Source organism: Prionailurus viverrinus, chromosome C1, assembly GCF_022837055.1.
Source record: "Prionailurus viverrinus isolate Anna chromosome C1, UM_Priviv_1.0, whole genome shotgun sequence".
NCBI lineage: Eukaryota > Metazoa > Chordata > Mammalia > Carnivora > Felidae > Prionailurus > Prionailurus viverrinus.
The window spans coordinates 141,482,911-141,508,297 of NC_062568.1; the positions used below are offsets into that span (position 1 = coordinate 141,482,911).

The following is a 25,387-nucleotide window of genomic DNA, read 5'->3' on the forward strand; positions in this document are numbered from 1 at the left end:
TGTTTGGCTTAATCGCTCAGCAAGAATACTGTGCATGTTCTAGGCTCTGGGCTTTGTATGAAGTGCTTAGATTTTCTTTTTTTTTTTGAGCATTTTTAAATTTTGGAGTGTAAAATAATTGGTATAGTTTGGATCAAATGTTCTTTTTTTTTAAAAAAAAAGAAAAACGCATTTTATTTTGTTGTAATAAATCTGACTCTTCCCAAATAAATATGCATGTGGACATACATGTCAGCATATTTCAATTACTCCTTAGTCTTCAGATTTTTTTTTATTATTTTTTTTAGTTCTCCTTAAAGTTCACTGACCTGCAAGTATAGATCTCTCTAATATTCAGTCTTAAGGGGAGAGACTAGAAGTATTGATGGGAAAAGACAGATAAGTCATAAAAGGATTGTAGTTTGGAATAGAGCACTGATCTATTCTTATATTAAAGCAGGAATAACATTAGATAAAGATACTGAGGGTATTGATAGGGAAATAATGATTTGCTTTTTATTTTACATTATAGTCTTTTTTTTTTTTTTTAACATTTATTTATTTTTGAGAGACAGATCATGATCAGGGGAGGGCCAGAAAGAGGGAGACAGAAGATCCAAAGTAGGCTCCATGCAATGAACATAAAGCCTGATGCAGGGCTCAAACTCACGAACCTTGAGATCATGACCTGATCCGAAAACAAAGAGTCAGACTGAGCCACCCAGGTGCCCTTACATTGTGGTCTTAATAATAAAATATGTTACTCTATTTTCAGATACAAAAGTTGCAAGAAGCAGCTGAAATGGTGAAAAGCAGATGTGAAAATTTGCTCCATGAAAATAACCTAATAACAAAAAACAAAAATAAAAAGTTAGAGAAGGTGAGTTTGATGTTTTAAGCAATAAAATAATATTTTATTCATATGTTTTGTACTTTATGAGTACTATACCTATTCTTTCATTGTGGTTGTTTTCTCTAGTTTAGACCTAGGAATTATCTGTCTTAAATCTCTGTAGGAGTTTGTTTTCTAAAGAGATAATGTTTCTTCCAGGCTTGAAATGTTTGTATGAGTTTTTTTTTTTATCTTTTTACTTTTTCCTTAATATTTTGAAAACAGCATAAATGTTTAATTTTTCTGATACAAGAGCAGACTTAACATAGCTCAAAAAAAAATGGTTATCACTTAATCCCTCAGTTTCCTCAACCATAAATATGCAAACTTGAATATCTCTCGTTTTTAATCCCACCTTTTTGTTTCTGGTACTAAATCTTTTGTGTCTAAAAAGCAAAGTAAATATTCTCTGGTAAATGCAGAGAATATTTGGAGGAAAAATAATATTAAAAAAACAGCATCATTTCCCGTTGTCACCCCATTGCAACAGAATGAGGGGAAGGCCAGTGTTGGCAAGTTAGGATGTTTTTGCGAATATTTTTAACTTTTTAAATGAAACCTCATCCCTCTTTGGGTCTTGTCATGTTGTTTTGGTAAGGAAGCAGTGGAAGTCCTAGGACACTGACTCCTAGCTGGAGAGATCATGGGATGTTACCAGTCACTTCCAACTGAGTATAATAAGGTGACTATCTCTGGGTTGCCCCCACATTTGGGATCGAGATGTCTGAGTGAGGCATGAGTGTGAAGAAGAGGTCAGCCAGAGTGGGCATTCTGCTGGTTAAACAGAGATAAAGATAGCCCACCTAACATGCAACTGATTACTTTCTTAGAATTACTTTTCATCTATTTTTAGCAGCATGTCTAGCATTTCATGTGTTCTGGTCTCTTTTTCTCATGAGACATACCACTGCAAAGGTCTCTTTTGCTAAGCAGCACTGTAAATAAAAAGCCTATTAAAAAAACCTGTTCAAAAGGCTGATGGGGCAGAAGCCTGTAATTTTCAGATACCACGAGGTCACAATGTCTTCTAACTGGTATTAAACCAGAAGTCTTTTTTTTTTTTTTTTTTAAGAAATTTCCATTCATTTTTTTTTTTAAGTTTATTTACTTTTGAGAGAGAGAGGGAACACAAGGAGGGGAGGGGCAGAGAGAGAGAGACAGTGAGAATCCCAAGCAGGATGTGCACTGTTGGCACAGAGCCTGACATGGGGCTTGAACCCATGAAATGTGAGATCATGACCTGAGCCGAAATCAAGAGTCAGACACTAACTGACTGAGCCACCCAGGTGCCCCTAGAAAAGTCATTTTTTAAGATGAGATTTTTCCTTTTCACTGTTGACTCTCATGGTTTTCTCATGGGCTCTTAGATGTTTGGGGACCCAGAGGTACACTTTGTTCTTGCTTGACCTTTTGTGATCAAGAGTGCCAGGTGATGCACCGTAGCTCTACGTGTTCCCTGTCTCAGGGACAGAGTCTGGCTCTTGTTTTTTCCTTCCTATAAACATCCTAAATGCCATATGTCTTGTTATTTTTTCTTAATTAGCCATGTAAGCATTTCTTAGGTTTGCTTCTTGTCACATTTCCACAAAAATGCCACAGTGAGGTACCGCACTAGCCAAAGGGATGAATGTAGATAAAATTAGGGAGACTTGCTCATAGTAACACTAAGGATGAAGTTACGGTCTACTGAGTACTGATGACATTAGCTAACTAGAAATAATATATAGTAAACCCCACCAACCTGAACGAAGATGAGTGCAGCAAGGCTGTTCTGACTAAAAGATCTGAGTTACAAGACTGAATGACAGAGAGTGACGATTACTTTAGACTGATGGCTGGGTAGTAGAAAACTACCACACTAGCTTTACTAGTAATAACTATGCCTGAGTATAAATTACAGGATTCAGGAAGTTTGCTTTCCTCAGTATGTTAAACATTCTCCCTGCAGGCTAATATTATATGCATTTACTCAACAAACTTATTTTCAACTACTTTTTAAATTTTAATCCCAGTATAATTAACATACAGTGTTATATTAGTTACTCAACAGACTTTTTGCAAACTAAATTGCAGCCCGCTTTTGAGTTTTAGGTTCTTAGTTGGCAGAGTCCAAGTTCATGTTTATTCGTATTTATTTGGTTGAATCATTTTGTTTAAAACCATTATACCTAAAATACTCATTGTATTACGAGCATATGTAGTATGTAAGGTAGTGAAGACATTAATGCTGAATGTGTGACCTTGCACTTATTTCCCTAATGCTCCAACTCAGATGAGAGGCCAGACGGAGTCTCATCTGAAGGAGTTAGAGCACGTCCGCGATTCGGTGACGGCGGCGGAGCGGAGGCTTCACGAGTGTCAGGAGAGTGTGCAGCACTACAGGGAGAGATTTGCGGACAAGGTGCACACCGTTAGGGAGCTTCAGGGCCAGGTGTCCGGCTGTCATTTTGCTGTCATTTTGCTGTCTTCTAGATACGTTAAAGGAATACTCTGGAGTGATTTCACCAGTTGAGGGCACTCATGTCAGGGGTTGATTTGTTTTGCTTTTTTGTTTTTTTTAACTCCCATTTAAGTCAATTTATCAGTTTATTGCAGATGCTGTAATATTTTGCAACCTATTCTTATAGTATTTTATCGTGGAAAATTGGTAACTAAAATAGCTCATTTTATTTGTATAAATCTGTATTTAGACATTTGAGAACACAGTAATAGCATGAGAGGAGCAATACTATGTTTACATATATCTTTTTGATATCATGATAAGCCAAATTATCATAATTTACTGTACAAAAATTAGAATTTATTTTCATTAGAATTGTGCATCAAATTCATTTGGATTATTCTCAATTATTATTATTTTTTTTACTCCCATCAGAACAGGGATCATCGATGCCCTGTTAGTCACCACATAGCCATCTCCTTTTTTTTTTTTTTTTAATTTATTTTGAGAGACAGTATGCTCATGAGCAGGGCATGGGAAGAGAGAGAGGGAGAGAGAGAATCCACATACCATCTTCTAATTCAATACCTAGCACAGAGTAAGCTCTTACAAATATTTTTTTAATTAATTACTCTTTCAAAGAAGTATATGCAAGGAGGTAGCAAGTCTTTTTGTTTATTTGCAAAAACAACTCCCTGTCTATCTTCCAAATGTAACCGGGATTTTAATTTTGAAATGCATCCTGTTTTTAAAAAAAACATGCAAATAAAACTTTGCTAAATTTCAATTCCCGAGAAGAGATTTTTGTAGGAGAATGCCAAATCTACATAGATAACCCAAATTATAAATTAAATTATGAGAAAAAAATTATTTTCAAGGCTTCTTAAAATAAGTATAGCTTTTGAAGCAATGGGAAGAGTATTTGGTCTTGGCATGAACAAGTTGTCTTCAGTTGATTTGTTCATTTTACTTTGCTTCTCACAAATACAGTTTTCACTCATAGTTAACTTCATAGATGTTCAATTATCATTCACTATCTTGAGATGAAGCAGGAAACTGTAAGAGTAACTCTAAATATGCAACAATAGGAGATTAATGATTTTTAGTCTTCAAATTTACTTAATAAAATAAACATCCTTTTTCAACAAAGCATTGTTCAGAATGTTTTAATTGCCATCTTTCAGAAAAAACCTTCTAGTAGATGATTTCCTATGAGACAGCATAGTTCTTTTTTAAAAAAAAACTTAATCGGGAATTTAAGAACTTATGTTTTAAAAATGTAATTATTTCTTTGAGTCTCTGTGTAGGAGTAATAATAATATTTAGGCCTTCTTGTTTCTTTAATGATTATTCTAACACTAAAGTACATAGATTTCTTTGGAAGTTGCTTATAAAGAAAATAACCAAGAAAACTTTTTCCCCCCTTCTTTTAGGTTGATGGAAATCATAATCTTCTAAAAAAGCTTTCTTTGGAAGAGGAAAATTATCTTATTCAGTTGAAGTGTGAAAACCTTAAACAGTAAGTATTAAATTGACTTAAAATTGGTGTTACATTTTTCTCTATACACTATAATTTTAAAATATATGTTTTCTGCAAAAAGAAAATTAGAACAGATGGATGCAGAAAATAAAGAGCTTGAAAAGAAACTGGCAAACCAAGAAGAATGTCTTAAGCACAGCAATCTTAAGTTTGAAGAGAAATCTGCAGAACATACAGCATTGGCCAGACAGCTGGAAGCTGCTTTAGAAGAAGGAAGACAAAAGGTACAGATGGCCTTTATTTAGAAACTTTTTAATTAGTTTACCGAAGAGTCGTCTTTTTAAACAGACAATATCTCATCTTACCAAACCTACAGTTATTGTTTTTATCCTGATGACAGGGTGAAGAGAGCAATTACATTTTTGTTTTTTACCTACTTTTCCCTTTTGGAGCTAAACAGCTGTATTACTGGTACAGAATTACTTCACTAGGTGAATGATGATGTGGCAGGGTAGAGGGCAGAGATGGAAAACATGGAAAGAATTCCCCTCTCCTTTTTGTTTTTGTTTTGTTTTTTTGAATAAAAAGCAGTTGTGCAAATTATCGAACATTTTGGTTAGGATCTGGTGAGGTGTAAAGCTCCACTCCCTTTTCTTTTTGCCTAATATTATTGCATAAATACATACAAGAATTAAAGAAAAATTGAATTCCAGTTAAATCCATTTGGTTCGCATTTAATAAATATCTTACTGTGTGTTGGGCACTCTGCTAGTATTCGAGATGCAAAGATGAATAAGACCTTGTTAGTTCCCAAGCTCATCAGCATTTTCCCTGGTGTAATCAGAAACCCACATGTGGAGGGCAGAGAGAGACCGTAGAAAGAGATGCACCATTCCTGGTTGGAAAATGGCAGGTTTAATAAGCAAGGGAACATGAGAGTTGTCTTGGACAGCCACAAGATGAGTAGATTTCCACAGCCACCTGACAGACTCTTAAGTTTATAAAGAAGCCCTTTAACTAGGTTCAGTCATGTACCCAGACCAGAAAATCTCAACGTCACATTTCATTCTCAAGGCTATTTACCTGGAGCAGCTACTGGGAGCAGGAAAGGAAAGCAAAACACATACCTCAAGGACAGGGGAGAAGGTGGGGAACCTCCAATTGCCCAGGTCCAGCTCATGGGTTACCTGGAGGTCATGTCTTTTTTACCATCTCCAACAGACCTCGCCCCAGCTCTCAGGACACTCATAGTCCAATAGGGAGATAATAGGCAAGCAGACAAACGTCATCCAGCATGTAGGTGCTACAACAGAGGGAGGGTGCAAGGTACACCAGAGGATGTCGTTAGTTTAACTGGGGGCATTGGGAAATGATTCAGGAGGGTCTTAAGGAAAAAATACATTTATCAAATGATTTGAAAATGTAATCTTGAAAGGGCATAAAGTGGTCTTTGGATTCCAACAGGCACTAGGTTTGAATTCTGGCTCTGACTGGGTTTGAATTCAGGGTGGCATTACACCCTGACCCAGAGTGAGTCACTTCTCTAAACTTCTAGTTTCCTAATTAGTAAATGGGGATGATGTGTTTCCTCATCAGATTAAATGGTGCTAAAAAGAGATCCTCTTTACCATGATGACTCTCAAATGTGTATCTCTTCCCCAGGTTTCTCTCTCCCCTGAAATCTAGACTCAGATTTTCTGCTACTTACTTGACATCTCTACTTAACATCTCAACCTTAACATGTCCACTACCAAATTCTGAATCTTTCCCTCTAAACTCTTTTCCACCCATGTCTTTCACGAACTTGTGAATGGCAATTCCACATAAGTTAGATAAAATCTGATGTCCTTGAAGTGTGGCTCATACATTGCAAGTGTCATCTATCTATCTATCTAGATTTTTTTTAATTGTGGGAAACCAATTTAAATTGACTTTGAAAGGCACAACATTGAATAAAAACTAGGTAGCAAAATGTATTGCCAACGGTAGGAATGTAATCCAGATTTCTCAGCCCCATCAACCTTTGAAAGGAAAATAAATGCCTTTATCCTGGGTTCAGCCTAGGTAGACTTCAGAAATGGTAGGTGTTCTCAGATTCCTTCTCAGAAGTGTTGAGAGTTCCCCAGAGATGTGTCTACGTTCTCCTTTCTCTCCTGCTGCACTGGAACATGGGGCTGTCTCTAGTTCCTGCCAGGTGAGGGTGCCAGCACTGCCCTGTCACCATTGTCCACACTGAGGACATTGTCAAGGGCTCTTTCTCCTACAGCTTTACATCCTGCGAGCATCCCTCACTCACAATCACCTTTGGAATTTGTGCAAAAGAAATTTTTGTAAATTACTTTACAATAACTTAGAACTAAATTTACAGTAGGAATATAGTTAGAGGACAGTCCTTCCCACTAGCTCCTTACTCCTGAACTAGCCCTGCCTCCACTCTTACTCTTCTGGCTCCAACCCAGAATTCTTGCAGAAAGGCTCCCACATATCTGAATCATTGGATGAACATAGCTCAGCTAGACTTTCTGCTAAAATAAACCATCGTAGAAATGGAAAACTCAAATTCAGACCACTTTGTAAGTGAATGAATGAAAAAACACTTTCTTGTGTGTGAGTGACATGTATACATCTCCTGCTCTGTCCCAATCTCATCCATCCAATCTGTGAGTAGCACTGGATGAGAACCTTCTATGCTCTGTCAGCACTCTAGACCCCACGGTGAATATCCATACAGTAGGATGGCAACTGGCAAGTTGGCCTCAGTAGGTTAAAAAAATACAGTATTGGGAAAAACACCTACCCAAGTCACAGAGGAGTGCGAATGTGTATACTTCTTCCATCTCAAGCTAATTTTGCAGATATTCTTAACTGCAAAGAGAAATAAACATACTTACGCTATATGTATTTTTTCAAGATGGAACATCTTTAGACATTTTCTAATTAAGCTAATATACAGTTAATATCTGTTCAGAAAAAAGAGGTATAGTATAACTATGTCAAGTGTTTAAGTCATACTTTAAAGAAAGCATATTTAGTTATTTTACTCTCTTAATGAAAATTATAGGTTTCTGAAGAAATAGAGAAAATGTCATCTAGAGAGAGGGCTTTACAGATTAAAATATTAGATCTGGAAACTGAGCTTAGAAAGAAAAATGAAGAACAAAGTCAACTTGTTTGCAAAATGAACAGTGTAAGTATTTGTAGGGCTTAATATATTTTCATAAAAAGTAAATTAGCATTTAACATTCTTACTGTATAGTTTAGTTAAAGTATGAAGTGAGGGGATTGCTTTACTGGTAATATTAAAAATAACAAATTATATAAATCATAAAAATTTAAGATGTCATGATTATGCCAAAGAATTATTATACTGCATCCTTGGTAGCTTCTATTGCATTTCCCCAAGTCTCATCAGGCCCTTTCCTGCATATTACTTTTGCATGACGACTGTTTAATGAAAGTTACAGATATAATCTACTTAGGAATTTCTGGTATGAATTTTTCATTTTTTTAAGACACACAATTTAAACTATTATGAGTTAGATTTTGATATCTGTCTTGAGTAATGAATATTATATTTTAGAAGGTGATGAGTTTGTGTTAAGTAAATATTCAGTATTGTTATATCTGCATATGAGACGGGTGCTTTGAGCCACTCAGCCATGAAATGAGAATACCAAATTGGCCGTGTTTAATTAATCTTCTAATGTCTTTTCCTAAATATTCATGAAAGTAGTCAGTTGGCATAAGGCACTATGAGAGCTAGCACTAGTCGTGACTAAATTACTTGAAAACTATCTACTTGGTTACATAGAAAATGATGATGCTTTATCTTTTCTGGGAGCCGGAGACACCACGAAAACTATTTTTGTATTCCCAAGTGTCTAAAAGTTGAAAACGTGAAAGATTCAAAAGTTAAATGATTTTTGGCATGCAATTTTAGTTTCATTTTATCACCATCAAAAGTGCCATGGCAATTCAATCAGAACAAACGTTTCTCAGTTTTAATGTAGCATGGGCCTTCCCTTTATTCTAAATCTCTTTTATTTATAGATTGATTTTTTTTTTAATTTTTTTTTCAACGTTTATTTATTTTTGGGACAGAGAGAGACAGAGCATGAACGGGGGAGGGGCAGAGAGAGAGGAAGACACAGAATCGGAAACTGGCTCCAGGCTCTGAGCCATCAGCCCAGAGCCTGACGTGGGGCTCGAACTCCTGGACCGCGAGATCTATAGATTGATTTTTTAATGTTTTTCCCACCATCAGAATTTTTGATACTATAAAATATGTGTGATTAAAGTTCTAAAAAAAATAGTAAGATAAGTTGGGTTTCTCTACAATTTCCCAGTACTTGGTTAAAGCTTCCAAAAGAAAGAAGTTTAAGATCTGAGGTTCTGTTAAATCTGATAATTTTTACAGGAGTAAAAATCTAGAATTCTAAACATTGGTTTAGACATTACTGAAAAATGAGTCTATGTATTTCGTCCTTTCAGGGGACAGTTCCGTGGGCAGGTCAGTATTTATTTTATATACATATCTTAGCTCCAGTTGAATTGGAAGCACCCTGAGAGCCTGTCCCATAGTTGATTATATCCTGGTGTCTTCCACAGCACCCCGCCCAGGGTAGCAGGCTTCTTCAGATTTCCTGCCCAAGTGCTTCACCTGGGGCAGAGTGGATATGCAGACCCAGGCATGGCCCCACCCCCTTAACCCAGGCCATCCTTCCTGAAGCCTGAATGTCTCTGGAGTCTAATGCATTATCCTATAATCCGCAAACGTTTCACATTCTACCCTACAATATAAGTGTGTTCATATTAATATTTTCCCCTCCAAACTGTTGAGTAAAACGGATGTTCCGCAAAGATTCACTATATTCATTCTATGATTTTGTGTAGCCCATCCTCACACATTGTTTCATCCCATGCCACTTCCCTCTCCCAAAGGGCATTACTCAGTTTCAGAAGGTATCAGGTATCATTGAATACCTGATAGGAAGGAATGCAAAGATTTCTTTCTCTTTTGAAGGTGTGTACATTTTAGTTGGAAGCTAGATGGTATCTGCAACTTATCTATCTGAAGTATTTTCAGTAAACAGATCGATTTGGGAATTTGTGTGCAGCTGAATATTTTTAAAAATATATTGGGCTTTGAATTGTTTCCTCAAATAAAGAACACCTATAGTATTTAGAATTCTTTTTATTTTTTTAGATTTCTAAAAATGTTCATATTATAAAAACTGGAATTTTTAAGGCAGCAGAAGTCTTATGGTATAAAATAGAAATTTTTAGGCAGAGAAAATGGCAAAAACTACTATTAAAATAGGTCATGTTAAAGGTAGTGAAAATTAATTATGATAGTTTCAATAAAATAGTATCACAGTAAAGATCAACCATGTATGTACTTTAGTCATGCTGAATTTTAAAGAAAAGTGAGCTCTAAGATAAGTGAATAATGAACATATCAGATGTTAGAATTCTCTCTTCAAAATTAAAATTGTGTATTTAATTACTGTATATATAAATTTTACATTGTGACTCTCCTTTGATATGAATGTCATTATTAATTGATCCTTTGATATGAATGCCATAATTGATTATGTTTGTTTCTTCTTTTATTTAGAAAGCACAACACCAGGAAGTATGTTTGAAAGAAATACAACATAGTCTTGAAAAGTCGGAGAATCAAAATGAGAGTATTAAGAATTATTTACAGTTTCTTAAAACTTCTTATGTAACAATGTTTGGATAAATTGTTGGATTTATTTTCTATAAGCGATAGGATTTTACTTTAAGTCTAAAACATGATTGGGTAATAAATAAACTTTAATTTATGGGTGGGAGTAGTAGAGTTTTTATGTACATTTTTAAAATATAATTTATTATCCAATTGCAACTTTAAGATATAGATGTCAGTATTCCTTTTTGCCAGATAATTTCCACTTAGCTCTAGTTTAATTTAATACCTATTTAAATGATACTGGTTTTTAGAATGTTTTTCACGTACACAAAAGAAACCAGAATCTTGTTTATAGCCACCATTTAAGTGAATTTGTAATAAAGCTAGGCCGATTATGAGCCAAATACATGATTTTGAATAACCCATATAGTTTGTTTTACATTGTGGCGCTATATATATATAATCAAGGAAAATATTCTGGATATTAATTTTTAAAAATGGTATAATTACATACTTTCTAAAGATTCCAAATGTCTCAATGTACTTAATACTGTTTCAAGTATGATGCGATTCTAATTTCTGTGAGGCTTTTAATATAGAATTTTAAATTATAGCTATTAAATGCCAACTGATGGTGACAGATGAAAACATGTTGTCCCGCACTGTTTCTTTATAAAGAATGGGCATTTGGGCTCTCCTGTGAATTCAGTCTCTTTTGTGTTTCATTTTTTATTAGTGATTGTCTGGTGTTATCAGTGTAAACATTCTAAAGCCCCCTGAGTTTACTAAAAGATTACAGGGGAACAACTTGTCCCACCCCTTCCTATAGACAGTTCCCTTGGGATGATCAAAATAAGCACTCTTAATGCCAGGAAGCTTTAGGATAAGGTCTTTATTATTGTGATGACATAGAAGAGATACCAAGAGCTTGTTCCCACTTTTATCCCCCACTCTATATGCCAAGGCAGGACGCTCTCAAAGGGGACCGATGTAGTCAACAAGGAATCCAGTAATAGTAGCTCCTCTCAGACAATGGCTTGAGAGCTGTTTATTCAAAGGACACTCATGTCTGAAAAGGTCATTCAGAGAGGCAAATTGTCTACTACATGGTCCAGCCTCTGGACAGAGGAGTCTCCCCGAGATGTTTTATCCTCTTCTCTGATCAGAAATGCGATTCTGCTTTTCTCCGGTCTCCCTCAGTCCTAAGACTGCCATATGGTCTACAGGGGTTACTTGCCAATGACCCAACTGCTCGATAGTATTTTTCTTAAAATACCACAACACAGTAATTTCAGGACCTGGCCACATTTTTTGCCCAACAATTACTAACAACATTAAAGTTGCCTTTTTTTTTTTTTTTAAATCATAGTACTTTTGCTAAAACGCATACTTACCCTTTGTGGTCCTTTCTTCACCTCCTAAAGCAAAGGGAGCTTTAAGAAATGCTCACATGAAAGGAAACTAAGGTTCCTGAGTATGGTTCACTAGACTACGAGCTCACTAGACTGTGGGCTCTTATTCAGATTTTTATTCCAGCCACTAGACAATAGCTGGTGTATAGTAAATGCTCAGGTGATGTTTGTGGATAGACAGATGGATGTTGAAAGAGAAAAGTATTCATATTCCTGTTTTACATTTGAAAAAAATGTAAGCATAGAAGGATTAACTACTGTGGCTGTGGTATAAAACTCTTAACTTTTAAAGTTGGCAGCTGAGCTCAACTCTTCTGATTCTGAAGTTAAAGTTCTACGTACAGTGCTGTTTTCCTGTCGCAAGCAATGGTGGCAGCAGCAGCACGGCTGTTGTTCACCGAGTGTTTGCTATGTGCCAGACAAAGCTCCCGGTGCCGAGCATGTACTAGCTCATTGAATCTTTACATTTAACACGTAGGTGCTATTGACTCCATTTATTTTTCAGGAAACCAAAACACAAAAAGGTTTCTTGCCCAAGATCACAGAGCTAGTAAGTGGTAGGCATCCAGAGTCTCTGCCCTTAACTATGACCATACTACCTTCATATACATGTCATAAATAAAAGTAAGGGTTTCTTTTAACAATCATGCATTTACCTTATCTATGAATATTTTCTTTTTATTATACTTCTAATTTTTACCAAAGTAGTTTGGGCATATAACATTTAAAAATTAGTACCTACAGGGGCGCCTGGGTGGCTCAGTCAAGTAAGCATCCAACTCTTGATTTCAGCTGAGGTCATGATCTCGGAGTTTGTGAATTTGAGCCCTGCATCAGGCTCTGTGCTGACAGTGCGGAGCCTGCTTGGGATCTTCTTTCTCCCCCCTCTGTCCCTCCCCGCCAATGCTCTTGCATGCTCTCTCTCTCGCTCTCTCAAAAATAAGTAAAAAAAAAAAAAACAAAAAAAAAAAACAGTAGCACTTGCAATGTTTCAGATAGACTGTGGAAGGAAATGACTACTGTGGAGTCTCTGAGGCTGGTCCTAAGATGCTAGTGACAAAAGACAACAGGAAGCTTGCCAGACCCTAGAAGAACATTAGCAGTCTTTGTGCTTAATGTTTCCATGTGATGCATTAAGTATAGACGTTGGGCTCTACTGGTGTGTGAACCAAACCCAGCATTAGGGAGGCCTGGAGTCAGTGCCCTGGTGTCCCTAAGCAGCACCTCTACTTCCAGCTTTCCACCATCCCACAAGGTCCTTGTCCCACAGTGCTGACAGCCTAGCAGGGTTTCCTCTTTATCCTTGATATTCAGGGACTCAAGACTTTCTTGAATGCTAAAAGTTGTTTTCCATTATTTATGTGATTATTACCTCTCCACATGTTCCTTTCCTCCTCCTTGTTTTGTCTCCTGGATCTGATCTCCGCACGACTTGCCTTTTCCCTCAGGGTCTGTCACAGGGTTTCTTGTGAGGTATTTCCACCTGACTTTTCTGACCACTAATGTGGTTCTCAAGGGCAGTCATTCTCTTTTTGTTGGATATTGAATTTCTAATTAATCATGTTTTTTAGTTCCTGAAAGTACTGGGTTTTGTTTTTTTGTTTTTTGTGCTGTAATTCCATTATATTTTCATTAAAATTCTCATCTGTTTCTTCCATTGGTTCTACTACAGAAGGAATCTCAAGTTTCTGTCCTGCTGGCCATCTTTCTTTCCAAACCCCATAAGTGAGTTTTAATTTTCCTCGCCTACTCATGGTGGTGGTTCCCTCAATACCTGCCAGCAGGCCACCATGCACATTTCTTGGGCAGTGGCAAAGCAGGTGGTGAAAGGTGGATGGCTTCAGTTCTTATGGCCTGAGACCTGCTACCCTCTGCTGAAGGGCTGTGAAAAACCATTCTTCTCCCAGATGTTTTCAGTCACGAGCATCAGTTCTCCTCAACTACCAACACTGGAAGCACGTTGCTCCACAGAAGAGCCCACTTCAAGGTGTTCAGGGCTTAGCAAGTTGCACCAGACAACAAGCGAAAGTTCCCTTTGGAGGGGAACCACCGGCGGTGTGTGCACCTACAGTAGTGTAAGGCAACTTGAATAATGGATTCGATCTGTATCTGCTGGCTTGAGATTTGTTCATAGCTTTTATTTTTATAAAATGTTTAACCTTAAGAGTGACAGAATTATGTATTTGGTATGATTCACTTTCCATAATCAAGCATCTTTATTTGTGAATGAGTTCACATATGTTGGTATGAGCATGGAGGAAGGTGTAGAGAAGCCTACATGCCTTGGTAGGGATGGAGGAAATAGTAATAAGTTTTCACTATTCCAATGAGATTGAACTACTTTCAATTTTTGGCTAATCAAATAAAAAATTTTGAAGGTTGGAGGACAGGCATGCTAGGGAGTGGAAGAGTAGGACTGGTCTGAGAATGAAATACTGGAATTGGATTTTCATAGGTGGAATAGTTTGGGACAAGGAAAAAGGGAGAAGTTTGCTTGAGGTGGAGTGGAGGTCACCGGAGCACAGGATGCTGTGTAACTGAGAAGGCATAGACGTTGAAGCCATCTAGAACGCGGAAGGGATTGGGGTAGAGCTGAAGAGCAAGCATCCCGGTTAAATGTGGGCAGATGAGTAGGTCACTGTGATAAGGAGTGGATGTTTTAAGACTCTCCTGGTGGTTTTGGTTGCATTTAGAATAAAATCCAAAGTCCTCAACCTGACCCTTAAGGTCTTGCATGTTCTGGCCCTCATGTCCATGGCCTCAAGGCTCTACCCACTTCCTCACCCTCTCCAGCACTCTCCTCCTCACCCTCTATGTCCAGTTGCACTTGATTTCCCCGAAGACCAACTTCACTCCTTTTTTTTCTTTTGAAATACTCTTTCTCCTACTTTGGCCTGACTAGATCCCCTTCATTTTCTCATATAGCTTCCTACTCTTTTCTTTCATAATTGGCAATTTTTTATTTGTTTGGTCATTTTGCATTTGTCTCACTGGATTTTAAAGGTTGTTAAATCTAAGTACATATTTGTACACTAAGTACATATTTGTTGGATGGATAGGTAGGTGGAGGGATGGTGATACTGCCATTACTTCTGAACTTCAAGGTAGGAGGAGGGGTATGGAAAGGTATGGAAATTACAGGGTCCAGAAGAGTGAATAGCATTCTCTCCTGCAGTCTGCAGGGGAAGCAGTTTCCTGGGTGAGGCGGCAGGTTTCCTTTCATGTGCAGGTGGAGTCTGAAGAGACTCAGGATGCAGACCTTATTTATAATCACATGTGTGTCCCATAGGCTACAGTGGCGAATGGGAGGGAGTTGGGAGTAAGTCAGGGAGGTGGAATAGGTTGCTTCAGGTAGTTTGAAGAGGAATTTTTTTTTTTAAATAAAAATTAATAAAAATCCCATATGTTGTCTTCTTTTCTTCTGATACTACTGAATTTGGATAGTTGCTTAAGTGCTAGGTATAACTTACTGTTTTTGATTTATTTAACATTACAACTGTTGTGGTGCTTTTCAATAACACTTCCACAAGAGAAGAAAATATTAAAAATAAATAAAAAATATTTTCCTTAAAATTTAAGATTTTCTTAAAATTGGAAAGTTCAGGCATATTAAAAAATTAAGTATCTTGCTTCTTTCTTTGGCATGGCTTGGGGTGGGGTTAGAGGGAAGAAGGACTGTTATAAGCGCTCCATATCGTTTGTTGTTAGATAGAGTTAATATTGACAACACACTAAGCTTTAAACCAGAAAAATTAAAACTGTGAATAGCTGTCATACTTTATTTTATTTTATTTTTATTTTAGAGAGACAGCGTGTGCAAGCCAGGGAGAGGGGCAGAGGGAGAGAGAGAGAGTCTTACACAGACTCCCAAGTTTAACGTGGAGCCTGGAGCGGGGTTAATCCCACGACCCTGGGATATGACCTGAGCTGAAACCAAGAGTAAGACGCTCAACTGACTAAGCCACCCAGGTGCCTCTTGCTGTCATATGTTATTTTAAATAAATATTTTAATTACAAACTGTGACCACTTTTTGCAAGCTTAAAGTCACTTTAAGCTTTATCACTTAAGCTTAAAGTCACTTAAAGCTTTATCACTTAAAAAAAATCTATTTTTTTTAAAGAACAGAATAGAAAGGGCATCTGAATCTAATATGGTAAGGCATATTAGAATGATAATTTCATTTGTGTAATTAATGGTAACTAAAACTTCTTGAATGTCACCTGAATACTATCTAAAACTTTTTTATATTTAAAATATTTTGTTTTATTTCTACAGATGAGCACAGTTAATTCTTTAAAACTTCATACATTTTCATTTCCATGCCAAGAGCCTAACTTGAGTTTTAGTATTTTGAACTTGGCTTATTGAGAATTCTATTTTAGCCTTTCTGATAGTGTTCATAAAGTTAAAATAAGAGATAAGAATTTTAATTTTAAATGAGTTGACTCCTATTAAAACACCAAGCCTAACCCTTGAGAATATAGTAGACACAAAGATTTCTGTACTTTTCTTTTTCCTGCTCAACATATAAATGGGTCTTACAAATTAATAAAATGCAAATGTCCATCAGATAAAATGGCCAAAGGATAAAAACAGACAAGTCATAAGAAATACCAATGGCCAACAAATATGTTTACAGGATGTTCAGATTTAGTCATAAAGAAATGTAAATGAAAACAAATCTCATCTTTCCCTACAGTAATTTTAAAAAGGTTATTCCTAGTTTTGAAAAGATGGGGTAAAATGAGAATTCTCACATGGTACTCATGGGACTTACTGTTCCATTTATCTCTGGAGATACCATAATATATTAATTATTGCTCCACTGTTGGATAGTTATGTTGTTTGCATGTTTTCTTTGTTACAAACTCTTCTGCAGTGAATTTCATCATGCATCTAATTCTTACTTTAGGATAAATGCCTAGATATGAATTATAGTATCAAATGCCATGAAAAATTTCCCAGTTCTTGAAACACAATTGTTTATGCCATTTGCTACAGTAATTTGCAACTTAGGCATTTATTCTAAGGTAATAATTAGATGCTGGCAGGAACTATTTCTGTTGTGCCACTCTATTGCTTAGCCAATGCCTGGCACCTAGTAAGAACACTTAAATCTTGTCATTCGACATTCAAATGAACAGCAATGTTGTCAAGCCATCTTTCAATTTTAGTTAAAACTGTAAAGTGGGAATGTGAACATGCTCTGAAAATTACAAGGAGTTTTGAAATCGTAAATATTAATATTTGTTCATAATTTTAGAAGTGCTATACTTTTGTTTCTAATATTTAGTTGATGTCAGTTCAAGTAATACCTGAAGCTGTTTATTTTCCTACATGTCTATTTATTTGCTATTCATTTGCATTAATTTTTTTTTAGTTTAAATAATCTCTACACCCAAGTGGGGCTTGAACTCACATCTCTGAGATTAAGAGTCACATGCTTTTCCAACTGAGCCAGCCAGGTGGCCCGATTTTAAATTTTTTTATCTTGTTAAAAGTCAAGTTAGGAGGCATCTGGGTGGCTCAGTCAGTTAAGCATCCAACTCTTGATTTTGGCTCAGGTCGTGATCTCATGGTTTGTGGCATCGAGCGTTGCATGGGGCTCTGCGCTAACAGTGTGAAACCAGGGTTTCCTTCTCTCCCTCTCTCTCTGACCCTCCCACACTCACGCATGCATGCTCTCTCTCTCTCTGTCTCTCTCTCAAAATAAATAATAAACTTAAAAAAAATGAGTAGATGTCAACCATTCTTTTAAAAAAAAAAGTCAAGTTAGGTTGTAGTTAGTATACAATGAATTCTGGATTCAAATCTTTGTTGGAGATAGACATATAAAATATTTTTGACTTCTTAGTGAGTTATTTTTTTACTTTCTTCATTCTGAGTTTTTGTAGTGTTTGTTTATTTATTTTGAGAGAGAGGGAGAGAGAGGCGGGGAGAGGCAGAGAGTGAGGGAGAGATAATCCCAAGCAGACTCCATGCTCAGCATGGACCCCAAGATGGGGCATTGATCTCCTGAAACGTGAGATCCTGACCTGAGCTGAAATCAAGAATCAGATCCTTAACCAAGTGAGTCACCCAGCGCCCCCATCTTTACTATTTGAGAATATTGTATATCCTTTCCCTTCGAATTTTTAGAAAAATCTCTCAGTAATGTTTTATAGTTTCAATTAAATGCCTTGCCCATATTTTTTTTAGGCCTAGGTATTTGATTTTTTGATCTTCCTATCCATAGTATTATTTTTTAAATTTTATTTTTATATATATGTTGTGACATAGCAACAGTTCATTTTTATATGCTTACCTTATATTCATTCATTCATATTGATGAAATTTAATTCTAATAGTTTATATGTTCTTTTGGATTTTTTTTGTATACAATCGTATCATTTACAAATAAAGACTCATATTTCTGCTTTCTAATCATATGCCTTTCTCTTATCTTTCTTCCTTAGTACACTGGATAGGACTTCCTATACAATTTTAAATAGAGATAATGACAGCAGATACTATTTTCTTCTTTGAAATCTTGGGGAATAGCTTTCACTAATTCATTAAGTATGCTGTTTTCTGTGGGTTATTGTAGATAGATTATCAGATTAAGAAATGCCTTTCTATTCATAGTTTGCTAAGGGTTTTAATTATGTGAATGAATATTGGATTTTATGAATTGCTATTTTAATATATTTTTCAAAATAACTATATGATTTCCTCTTTTTGGTTAATAGTGTTAATTAGATTAATTGATTTCAAATATTAAACCATCTTTGCACTTCTGAAAAAAAACCATTTGTTCTTCCTATATTATCTTTTTTGTATATTGCTGGATTAAACTAATTTGCTAATATTTTGTTCATGATTTTTACCTCTCTGTTCATGTGAGAGCTTGGTCTGTTATTTTTTTTTTTTTCCTTAAAAACATTCTTGTCAGTTTTAGTTATGGGGGCAGTGTCCTAAGGCAGGCGGGCAGTTTTCTCTATCTCCCTGAATAATATTAAATTTGTGAAGAGTAAAGGTATATAAAAATCTCCCATAATTATTGTATATTTTTCTATTCCTCATTTTAATTCTGTCAGTGTTTCCTGTATCTATTTTGACCTATGTTTGTTGCATACAGATTTAGAATTGGGATGTTTTCCTATGAGTTGACTCCTTTTATCATTATTAAATGTCTTTATCTCTAATAATGCTTCTTGCCTTAAAGTATGTTGTCTGATATTAGTATAGGTATGCCAGCTTTCAGTGGTTAGTGTTTGCATAGACAGTTGACCCTTGAACAACATAAGCTTGAACTGCATGGGTCCACAGGTATTTTTTTTTTTCAATAAATAAAGTACTGTAAATGTATTTTCTCTTCCTTATGATTTTCTTAATATTTTCTTTTGCCTATTTTATTGTACAAATACATTATATTATACATAATACATATGACATACAAAATATGTGTTGACTATTTACATTATTGGTAAGGCTTTCAGTCAACAGTAGGCTATAGTTAAGATTTGGGGGAGTCAAAAATTATACATGAATTTTGGACTGTGCAGGGGGTCACTGCCCCTAACCTGCATGCTATTCAAGGGTCAACTGTATATCTTTTTCCATCCTATTATTCCCAACCTTTCTATAGCTTTATATTTTATTTTGTAAACCACAAAATATATTCTGTTTGTTTGCTTGCAGCCTTTTCAGTTTGACAATCCTCATTTATATATTTTAGCCTATTTATATTTAATTTTTAACATAATTATATTTAATGGTCTTTTTTCTTTTTCTATTCGATCCATTTTTTCCCTAATATTTCTATGACATTTTCTCTCTCCTTTTTTCAAGGTTTTATTTAGATTCTAGTTAGTTAACATACAGTGTAATACCAGTTTCAGTTGTACAATAATAGTTATTGAACACTTCCATACAACACCCAGTGTTCATCTCAACAAATGCATTCCTTAATCCCCATCACCTATTTCACCATTCCCCCACCCACTTCCTTCAATTTGTTCTCTATAGTTAAGAATCTATTTCTTGGTTTGCCTCCCTCTCTGTTTTTTTTCCCCTTTGCTCATTTGTTTTGTTTCTTAAATTTGATTTACGAGTGAAATTATATGGTATAATATAATTCTTCCTCTGACTGACTTCACTTAGCATTATACTCTCTAGTTCTATCCATGTCATTGCAAATGGACAGATTTCATTCTTTTTTATGGCTGAATAATATTCCATTGTATGTGTATATCACATCTTTATCCATTCATCAACTGATGGACACTTGGGTTGCTTCCATATTTTGGCCATTGTAAATAATGCTACTGTAAACATAGGGGTGCGTGTTTCCCTTTGAATTAGTGTTTTCCTATTCTTTGGGTAAATCCAGTAGTGGAATTACTGTATCGTATAGTAATTCTATTTTTAATTTTTTGAGAAACCTCCATACTGTTTTCCAGAGTGGCTGCGCCAGTTTGCATTCCCACAAATGGTGCAAGAGGGTTCCCCTTTCTCTACATTTTCGCCAACACCTGTTGTTTCTTGTGTTGTTGATTTTAGCCATTCTGACAGGTGTGAGGTGATATCTCATTGTAGTTTTGATTTGTATTTCCCTGATGATCAGTGATGTTGAGCATCCTTTCATGTGTCTGTTGGTCATCTATATTTCTTCATTGAAGAAATGTCTGTTAATGTCTTCTGCCCTTTCTTAATTGGATTATTTGGGTTTTCTTGGTGTTGAGTTGTAGAACTTACTTATATATTTTGGGGGTTTAGCCTTTACTGGGTAGGTCATTTGCAAGTATCTTCTCCCATTTAGTAGGTTATCTTTTAGTTTTATTGACTGTTTCCTTTGCTGTGCAGAAGCTTTTAATTTTGGTGTAGTCCCAATAGTTTATTTTTGCTTTTGTTTGTCTTGATTCAAAAGACATATCTAGAGAGATGTTGTTATAGCTGATGTCAGAGAAATTATTGCCTGTGCTGACTTCTAGGAGTTTCATGGCTTCAGGTCTCAGATTTATGTCCTTAATCCATTTTGAGTTTATTTTTGTGTATTCTGTAAGAAAATGGTCCAGTTTCATTCTTTTTCATGTAGCTGTCCAATTTTCCCAGTACTATTTGTTGAAGAGACTTTTTCCAACTGGACATTTTTTCCTGCTTTGTTGAAGATTAATTGACCATGTACTTGTGGGTTCCTTTCTGGGTTTTCTATTCTGTTCCATTGACCTATAGGTCTATTTTTGTGCCAGTACCATACTGTTTTGATCACTACAGATTTCATTGTGATATAACTTGAACTCTGGAATTGTGATGCTTTCAGCTTTGCTTTTCTTTTTCAAGATTGCTTTGGCTATTCAGTGTCTTTTGTGGTGCCATACAAATTTGAGGATTGTTTGCTATAGCTATGTGAAAAAAACTGTTGGTATTTTGATAGGGGTTGCATTAAATGTGTATGTTGCTTGGGGTGCCTGGATGGCTCAGTCGGTTGGGCGTCTGACTTTGGCTCAGGTCATGATCTCACAGTTTGTGAGTTTGAGCCCTGCATTGGGCTCTGTGCTGACAGCTCAGAGCCTGGAGCCTGCTTCAGATTCTGTGTCTCCCTCTCTGTCTTCCCCTCCCTGACTCATACTCTGTCTTTCTCTCTCTCTCTCTCTCTCTCCAAAATAAATAAATTAAAACAAAAAATTAACAAAATGTGTATGTTGCTTTAGGTAGTTTTGACATTAACAATGTTTGTTCTTCCATTCCATGACCATGGAATGTCTCTCCATTTCTTCATGTCATTTTTAATTTTTTTCATCAGTGTATCATAGTTTTCAGAATACAGATCTTTCACCTCTGGTTAGTTTTATTCCTAGGTATATTATTGTTTTTGATACAATTGTAAATGGGATTGAGTCCTTAATTTCTCTTTCTGCTGCTTCATTATTGGTGTGTAGAAATGCCAACAGATTCCTGTACATTGATTTTATATCCTGTGACTTACTGAATTCATGCATAGTTCAAACAATTTTTTGATGGAGTCTTTCAGATTTTCTGTATAGAGTATGATGTCATCTAAAAACAGTGAAAGTCTCATTTTTCCTTGCCATTTTGGATGCCTTTTATTTCTTTTTGTTTTCTGATATGCTGCAGCTAGGACTTCCAGTACTATGTTAAAAAATAGTAGTGAGAGCTCTTTCCTTAAGCAGCCTGAGGTGATCTCTGAAAATGGTTCACTATTCACTTGACCCAGAAAACCCGACAAAATCATGCAAATCAAGAGGTTCAAATTTTTGTGTTCACTTTAAGAACACATGGGAAACTGCCCAGGCCATCAAGGGTATGCATATCCAAAAAGCCACCAAGTATCTGAAAATGTCACTTCGCAGAATCAATGTGTGCCATTCTGATGCTACAATGGTGGAGTTGGTAGGTGTGCCCAGGCCAAACAGTGGGGCAGGACACAGGGTCTGTGGCCCAAAAAGAAGTGCTGAATATTTACTGCACATGTTTAAAAATGCAGAGAGTAATGCTGAACTTAAGGGTTTAGATGTAGATTCCCGGTCATTGAGCACATCCAGGTGAACAAAGCCCCAAAAATGCGGCGTAGAATCTACAGGGCTCAAGGTCAGATTAACCCATACATGAGTTCTCCCTGCCACATTGAGATGATCTTTACTGAAAAAGAGCAGATTGTTCCTAAACCAGAAGAGGAGGTTGCACAGAAGAAAAAGATATCCCAGAAGAAACTGAAGAAACGAAAACTGATGGCCCAGGAGTAAATTCTGCATAAAATACATGCAAATAAAAGTAAAAACAGAAAACGAAACAAAGCAAAAAAATAGTGGTGAGAGTGGACATCCCTGTCTTGTTCCTGACCATAAAAGAACAGGTCTCAGTTTTTCCCCATTGAGTATGATATTAGCTGTGGGTTTTTCAAAGTGACCTTTATTATGCTGAGGTAGTTCCTTCTAAAACTACTTTGTTAAGGGTTGTTATCATGATTGGATGTTGTACTTTGTCAAGTGCTTTTTCTGCATAACAGAAAATGATTATCAATTGAGATAATCATATGGTTCTTATTCTTTGTTTTATTGATGTGATATATCACATTGATTGATTTGTGAATATTGAACCACATTTGCAACACAGGAATAAATCCCATTTGATTGCGGTGAATGATTTTTTAAAATATATTGTTGCATTTGGTTAGGTAGTATTTTATTGAGAATTTTTGCATCTATGTTTATCAGGGATATTGGTCTATAGTTCTCTTTTTTAGTGGAGTTTTTATCTGGTTTTCATATCAGGGTAATGCTGGCCTCACAGAATGAGTTTGAAAGTTCTCCTTCCTCTTCTAGTTTTTGGAATAGTTTGGTATGGGTTGGGACACCTGGGGGGCTCAGTCGGTTAAGCATCCGACCCTCGACTTTGGCTTATGTCATGATCTCATGGTTAGTGAGATCAAGTCCCACATCAGGCTCTGTACTGACAGTGTAGAGCCTGCTTGGGATTCTCTCTCTCCCTCTCTCTCTCTCTCTCTCTCTCTCTCTGCCTCCCCGCCCCCAACATGCTCGCATGCTCTCTCTCAATAAAAATAAATAAATAAATAAATAAATAAATAAATAAATAAAAGAAGAATAGGTATCAACTCTTTAAATGTTTGGTAGGATTCACCTGTGAAGCCATCTGGCCCTGGACTTTTGTCTGTTGGGAGTTTTTTGATTATTCAATTCCTTTGCTGGTTATTGGTCTGTTCGAGTTTTCTATTTCTTCCTGTTTCACTTTTGGTAGTTTATATGTTTCTAGGAATTTATCCATTTCTTCCAGGTTGTCTAATTTGTTCACATACAGTTTTTCATCATATTCTCTTACAATTTTATCTCTTTGGTTTTGGTTGTTTGTGTTTCTATGGTTTCAGTTGTCTGTTCTCTTTTATTTCGGATTTTATTTGAGTCCCTTTCTTTCTTTCTTTCTTTCTTTCTTTCTTTCTTTCTGTTTTTATGAGTTTAGGTAGAGGTTTATCAACTTTATTATTTTTAAAGAGCCAGCTTCTGGTTCATTGACCTGGTCTATTGTTCGGATTTATTTTTAGTTTCTTAATCATTTATTTCTGCTCTAATCTTTACTATATCCTTCCTTGTGTTGGCTTTAGTCTTCATTTGTTGTTTTTTTTTATAGTTTCTTTAGTTGTAAGGTTAGGTTGTTTATTTGAGATTTTTCTTGCTTTTTAAGGTACGCCTGTGTTGCTATATACTTCCCTCTTAGGACTACTTGTTTTATCCTTTTTCTCTCCTTTGATTTTTCTTCTATATAAAATATGTTTTATTCCAAATTTCTTTCTATTAAAGAGCTGTAGACATTAAAGATGACTAATTTTTTTGCCAGAGAGGGTCTACCTTTTTTCTTTAAGCAGATTAAGTGAGGATGGGCTGGTTACTTTAATCCAATCAGGTAATGACCTCTGGTCATCCCTTTTCCAGTGGCATATCTGTTTTGGAATTTGAACTGAGACTGTGAGGGTGTTTTCCTCTTAAGCACTGATGACTGCAGGTAATTCTGCTCTGTTCACAGGTTTTCAGGTTAAGATTTTAGCCAGTTACCCCACACAGTCTTCAGAATTCAAGAAATTGCTTGATGAGGAAACATGCTGTCTATTTGCCACCCTTCAGTCTCCACCCCTTTGCCCCCCATTTTCCACAAACCACTAAAGCTCTGCTGCTTTCTATGACCCCCAGAAGCAGTCTTCTCCCAGGGGACAAGGTTGAATTCCCAGTTTCTAGCCATGTCCAGCATTGGTAACTGCTCCCTCACAAAACATAGCTACCATATACTGAACATACAAAGATGATTAAGATCTATTTTCTTCCCACACAACAGAGCTTCCTAACCTTTTCCAAACCATGACACATATGGAAAATAATATTTTTTAAACGTCAAACTATAGTAAATAGAGGAGGATGTTAATAGCTAGAAATTTCTGGCCCAGAGCTCTTGCCAGTATAGGTCTTGGCCAGATCACTCCACTTTACAAGTTGAGATCAATACTTTCACATTTGCAACCTATGTGTGGCACTGGTTGAGACCCTTTGCCTTAATAAATTCATTCATTTTTTCTGGTCTTTCTCTTATGAAAGACTCTGTGAATACTTTCTCACACCCCTTGTCAGAGAACTAGTACTAACTCTAGATGCCTTTTGGATCTGGGATGATATGTAGGTGTGCCAGAATCCCTGTACCCTTCCTCATTCTGTGTCTCTATTCCATGGCTCACCTAGACTACTAATAGCCTTTAATTGGAAACATAAATTAGCAACTTATTCGCCTGTTTGCCACCTGTTTCTCTTCTGTTCTTTCTCTGTATTACAGATTTTCCTCATCCAGAAGAACACAGAATTTCCATTGTAAGGAGTGCAGTATAGTTGGTTTTGTAATAGCTGAGATAAAGTTATTATTTGCAATGGGAAAATGACTGAAACAAAATGACATGTATGGTTGAGTTTTTGTTTATTTGTTATTTTCTTAACTCTTTAAATTCTAAGTCTT

At 36.1% G+C, this 25,387-nt stretch overlaps 1 protein-coding gene and 1 pseudogene across 7 annotated transcripts in view; both read left to right on the plus strand.

Moving 5' to 3' along the window:
* The window catches only part of ODF2L (outer dense fiber of sperm tails 2 like), a 38,160-nt gene extending 26,872 nt beyond the window's left edge, over nucleotides 1–11,288 (plus strand). For 2 of the 7 annotated variants that reach the window (XM_047872007.1, XM_047872012.1), the window contains 6 exons: nucleotides 755–859; nucleotides 3,144–3,302; nucleotides 4,745–4,830; nucleotides 4,913–5,075; nucleotides 7,853–7,978; nucleotides 10,409–11,286. In XM_047872007.1, coding sequence (XP_047727963.1) covers nucleotides 755–859; nucleotides 3,144–3,302; nucleotides 4,745–4,830; nucleotides 4,913–5,075; nucleotides 7,853–7,978; nucleotides 10,409–10,537 — 768 coding nt within the window. In that variant the 3' untranslated portion in view covers nucleotides 10,538–11,286. Of the gene's footprint in view, nucleotides 1–754; nucleotides 860–3,143; nucleotides 3,303–4,744; nucleotides 4,831–4,912; nucleotides 5,076–7,852; nucleotides 7,979–10,408 lie in introns of all 7 variants that reach the window. The other 5 variants (XM_047872013.1, XM_047872008.1, XM_047872009.1 and 2 more) reach the window with 5 other exon arrangements.
* A 10,577-nt stretch (nucleotides 11,289–21,865) lies between these two features.
* Nucleotides 21,866–22,623, plus strand: LOC125173003 (60S ribosomal protein L17-like; annotated as a pseudogene).
* The last annotated feature ends 2,764 nt before the right edge of the window (nucleotides 22,624–25,387 follow it).